At 32.4% G+C, this 5,929-nt stretch overlaps 1 protein-coding gene across 1 annotated transcript; it reads left to right on the top strand.

The window, feature by feature from the left end:
* The first annotated feature begins 671 nt into the window (after window positions 1-671).
* On the top strand, window positions 672-2,627 carry LOC145003270 (uncharacterized). The gene is made up of 5 exons (XM_078962405.1): window positions 672-777; window positions 846-987; window positions 1,057-1,256; window positions 1,349-1,436; window positions 1,818-2,627. Exons 1-5 carry the CDS (start codon window positions 769-771, stop codon window positions 2,489-2,491), a joined length of 1,113 nt encoding a protein of 370 aa, XP_078818531.1. The 5' UTR covers window positions 672-768; the 3' UTR covers window positions 2,492-2,627.
* Window positions 2,628-5,929: the final 3,302 nt, after the last annotated feature.

Genomic DNA, 5,929 nt, shown 5'->3' with positions numbered 1-5,929 from the left:
ACATGCATGATATATGATTGATGATACCATAAACAATTAAGCATCATGCGTCACATACATGCCCTAAAAGTTATACATTAAATGTTTACAAATAATCTGAATGGTTGGTTTAGTGGCACTAGTAATCATCTATCGTCTAATGAAGCAAAATTATTTGGATTTAATTTTGTTGGATGAATTTTTAAATCGGTTAAAGATTTAATTAAAAAGCTAACAAAATATAAGAAAAACTGTTACAAAATATTAAAAAACCATTTAACTTACTTTCTATGGATACTACTAAATAACAATACTAAGGATTAATACAAAATATTATAGGAAACAGTTATATCATTTCTCGGTTTAATCAAAGTTTTTAAAATAGATATTAATATTTCAACTTATATTCAAAATGGTCATCCATTCAACAAATGTCAAAATTTCCAGCTAAGACAAATCTTATCTTATTCCGTACAAATTATTAATAAAATACTCTTATAATAAAAATATTTCACTATTTGCAAAGACTCGTATTTTGAAAGCATTATCTTTGAAATTAAAAAAAAATATGAAAACTAATTTCCATTTTCAAGAGAATAATATTAAATAACAAAGTACACATGTCCTATTTGATTTTTTATTCTAAATACAAGTTATTATTCTTGAAGCTCGTGTATATATGATGTGCTATGGATAGAGCTTGCGAAAGAAACCAACTCCCTATAAATACCCTCCATTGCTTCCAATTTACAAAAATTATTAATTCCATCCTCAAAATCTTTAATCAAAATGAGTGAGGTTAGTTTTCAAAATCCTTTCGTTTATTTTCTTTCTAGTGTAATTACATGCTTCCATTTTTATTACAGAAAGAAGCTAATGAGAAGAAGGTCGTTGACGAGAGTGGAAAGAAGAAAGTTGATGATGTTCCAATAACCATTGTTCTAAAGCTCGACTTGCATTGTGATGGGTGTGCCAAAAAGATCAAAAAATCCATTCGTCACTTAGAAGGTATAATCATGAATCAAACTGTATTTTTACACATGCCTTTCGTTGACACAAAGAATCTATTATATGTAGGTGTTGAAACTGTGAAAGCTGATTATATGAGCAACAAGTTAACAATAACTGGAAAAGTGAATCTTATGTATATTAAGGAACGGGTTGAATACAAGACCAAAAAGAAGGTGGAAATAATCTCTCCCAAACCCAAAAAGGATGAAGGAGATGAAAAGAAAGCTGATGATAAACAAGCATCCAACGACCAAAAACCCAAAGAGGTACAATTAATTGAGTACATAGTTTTTATTCTTTATTAATATTGAGTGCTATATATGGATGATTGATTTATATTTTAATGGTGGTTATCTAGGCTCAATCAACTACTGTGGTGTTGAAGATTCCACTGCACTGCGATGGTTGCATACACAAAATTAAGCGACTCATCTCAAAGATTGATGGTTAGTACCAAAAATTCTCATTAGAATATTGTTATCATTATTAAATGATGAAAAAGTTTTTTTTTTTTTTTTTATTAATTTGAATAAGAGAGTTAATTGTGTTTTTAATTAATCAACGACAAAATTGAGTATATTATTGCTTATATATGCATCTAAAATATTACATATTGTGTTGGGTTTGTAGGCTCCAAAATGCTTTTCTCTTAATAGTTTTTTAACAATATAATGGGTCTTATTAGTGGCAAATTAATAAAAGTTTTTCCCATGATGCATTAGGTAGTATTCTTGAATTATAGTTATTATTTTAATGTGATTCAAATAATAATAATAAAACTGCTCAATTTTGTTAAACTAATTAATTGTTTTTCCTATTTTGTCCAGGAGTAAAGTCGGTAAAAGTAGAGAATGACAAGAACTTGGTGATTGTGAAAGGAACAATGAATATGAAAGAACTTATACCATACTTAAAAGAAAAACTGAAAAGAAACGTCGACTTAGTCCCTCCACCTAAGAAAGAAGAAAGCAAGGGTATTGATGAGAAAAAAGATCAAAAGAAGGTCGAAGTGGAAGGTGGTGGCGATAAAAAAGAGAAAGAAGGTGGCAACGATGGTGATGATAAGAAGAAAACCGATGTGGGAAAACCGACAGACAATAGTACTAAAGATGGCGAGAAGAAGAAAAACGACGATGAGGTGATCACAGCCAAAGCCACAAATGGTGGCGATGAAAAGAAGAAGTCAGCCGATGAGGCACAAACGGCCGTAGGTGGTGGTGGAGAGCGGAGCAAAAATGTAGAAGTGGCTAACAAATTTGAGTATTACAGAAATGATAATCCGTATGTATACACGATGCCTGTCTATAATCAGAGTTATCATAATCAAGATTATGGAGTTTCAGTCTCTTCGAGCATGCATGGTTATGCAAATGAAGGCTATGCCATGGAATACTTACGTGGACCTCCGCTTCCTCCTTCACCCATGTCTCTTCACAATCCTCGCGCTTCAGAGACCGATATATTCAGTGTGGAGAATCCTAATGCTTGTTCAGTCATGTGATGCAGACATGAACAACGATGTGCTAGGCAATAATAAGCATGTCATGCAGAAATGGATGTAGATCGATGAGTTGATAGTAATTGTAAATTATTATTAATAGTATAAATTAATAGAGAATTTTGTAATTGATATATAATGCTAATTCGCATGCTTTTTGTCTTATAGTATGATAGAAACAAATGGACATCTCATTATTAATTTAATCGCTTTACGTGAGAAGGATTGAAGTAAAACTCATATAATACTAAGACCATCACAACGGTAAAAATAAACATGTACACATGTCTTTCAAAAATGAAAGCCTTTCAAGTTACAAACTTCAAAGGGAATGTGATCCAACAATTTCTTAGATGTTTAATTTTATTTGGATTCTCAATTCTATAAAACCGGACATGTTTTCATTGTCAATTGGGAAAATGACTTAAAAGACCATCGAAACTTCAAATTCGTTCAAAAAAACCATTCATGTTCAGCTTAGTTGGGTTGATATACCGGGTTTTATATCTATATGGGATGTGAAGTTGAGAGTTCGATTCCCTTAAGTTACCTCTAGTGGTGCCACATGTGAGTAATTTTTCTCCAGATAACCTTATGGGGCTGAGTTTGCCCTGTAAAAAAGCTCGAACCCGAAGTGCTCGTTGAAATATTGTGAGTAGGCTTCCACTTAATTCGTTTGCCGTTTAAAAAAAAAAGTATTATATGTTCAAAAAAAACACCATCAAACAAAAACATATATTCAAAAAACACCAATGAAATACATGTTTTGTTCAAAAAAGTGTCTATAGTTTAAATTTATTTCGATTTCGGACCTTGATCGAGTTAAAAGACTAATATACCCTTAATACTTTTATTTAAAATTATTTTTATTATTTTTTAATTATTTATACGATTTATGTATATCAACTCTATGAATAGTTAACTAGTAATAAAAGTAAATTTTAAATAAAATTAATAAGAGTATATTATTCTTTTAATTAATTAATGTCCAAAGACAAAATAAATATAAACACCAGGGACCGATGGTGTTAAGAGAGAAAAAGTTAGGGACTAACCATCTAAGTTACCTTAAACCATAAAAAATGATGTTTTTTGAACAAAACATGTATTTTGTTGGTGTTTTTTGAATATATCTCTTATTTTAATGGTGTTTTTTTTTAATATGTAATACTTGAATGATGTTTGTGAGTAAAATTAATGTAAATACTCATTGAACTCGCACGAAACGAATTATGTGGAAACAAACACATAGGTAATTTTCGCCTACATAACTTCTAACAAACTACACAAGAAAATGCCACATATAACTTTGTTGTACGAAAATTTGACAAAAAATTATTTGTAACGGAATCCCCATTTTGTAACCGAATTCTCATAGATTTCCACGAAATTATGAAGCCAACTTGAAAACTTTTGTTCACAGATCTTTGGATATGGTCATTTGCATGGTCTATTACTCGAAACGAGTCGATCTATTTAACAAAAAAAAAGCATATTAATGTTAATTACTTCTGATGCTATTAGGTTGAAGTCCTTTGGTTGGTTTACTAACCAGTGTATCAGTAAGCAAGTAAAATAAAAAAGTCAATTGTAGGATTTGCTTGTATCCCCTTGTAATGTATAGTTCACCAACCCCACCCACCACAACCACCATCCACCTCCACCACCCATCACTACCACCCACCCACCATTATGACCACCACCTGCCACTACCACCACCCATCACCATCGACCACCACCACCCGCCCCCATCACCATCATCCCCACCCACCACCCACCACCATTATTATTCCTACCACAACCCACCCACCTCCACCACTCATCACTATCACCTAGTAACTACCCACCATTATGACCACCACTCGTAACTACTACCAACCACCAACCACCACCCATCACCACCACTCGCCCCCACCACCCACCACCACCATCAATCACACTGCCAACCACCACCCACCACCATCACCACCATCTACCACAAGCACTACCCACCTACCTCTACCACCCACCTACTACCCACCATTATGACCACTACCTATCACCACCACCAACCACCACCCACCACCCATCGTCACCACCATGCATCACCACCAACTGCCTCCACCAACACCAACCCTACCACCACAACCACTCATCATCACTAACCACCACCACCTATCACCGCCACCCGCTACCATCACCTCTACCCACCACCCACCAAAACCACCGACCACTGACAACCACCTTCACCACCCATCACAACCACCCACCTATCATACACCAAAACCACCATACACCATCACCACCCCTACTACCAACCATCACACACCCACCCACCACCACCACCTATCATCATCACCCGTCTTCACCACCCTTCATCATCATCACCACCACCACATACCGCCTACCAAGACCAAACATCACTACACACCACCACCACCCGTCACGACCACCTATAATAATGTGTATATAATCACATGTGATTATGTGCATTTAATCACATATTATTTATATGGACAATATTCTTTTTTGTCCATATAAATCATGTAATTATATATATATATATATATATATATATATATATATATATATATATATATATATATATATATATAATCATATGTGATTTGATATATTTAATCATATATGTCATTATCGCATTCTCGATTCAATAATTATTTTTTGTCAGCTTTAATCATATGTGATTAAATACATATAATCACATGTGATTATATATATCCAATCACATATGAGTTATATGAGAAATATTCATTTTTGAGTTTTCGTTTCAATAATGTTTCTCATATATTTAATCACATGTGAGTATAAGTATTTAATCATATATAATTAATGTGGACACAAATTTGTTTCAGTTTTCATAATTCAATAGTTGTTCTCGTGTATGTAATTACATGTGATTATATATATTTCATCACATATGATTTATTGAATTAAGAACGTGAAAACAAATATTTTTCACATAAATCATATGTGATTAAATACACAATACCAACTATTGAATTAAAAACGCAAAAATTAATATTGTCTACATAAATCACATGCGATTAAATACATATAGTCACATGTGATTATATGTACCTAATCACATATAATTTATGTGGACAAGATTCATTATTTATTTCTCAATTCATTAGTTGTATTCATGTACTCAATCACATGTGATTATATGTATCAAATCACATATGATTTATATTCCTAATATTCGTTTTTGCATTTTTGATTCAATATTTTTTCTCATGTATTTAATCCTATATGATTGTATGTATTTAATCACATATGATTAATGTGGAAAAAGAAAAACTACTAAATCGAAAAAGCGAAAATGAATTTTGTGAATAGAAATCATATGTAACTAAATTTACAAGAACAACTATTGCACGAGAATAAGAAAACAAATATTTTCCATTTAAATCATATCTGATTAGATACATATAATGTCAT

This window comes from Lactuca saligna, chromosome 6 (genome assembly GCF_052625555.1).
Source record: "Lactuca saligna cultivar CGN05327 chromosome 6, ASM5262555v1, whole genome shotgun sequence".
In the NCBI taxonomy this organism is placed as follows: Eukaryota; Viridiplantae; Streptophyta; class Magnoliopsida; order Asterales; family Asteraceae; genus Lactuca; species Lactuca saligna.
The sequence above is the reverse complement of the archived record's forward strand: the minus strand, read 5'-3'. Positions and strand labels throughout refer to the sequence as shown.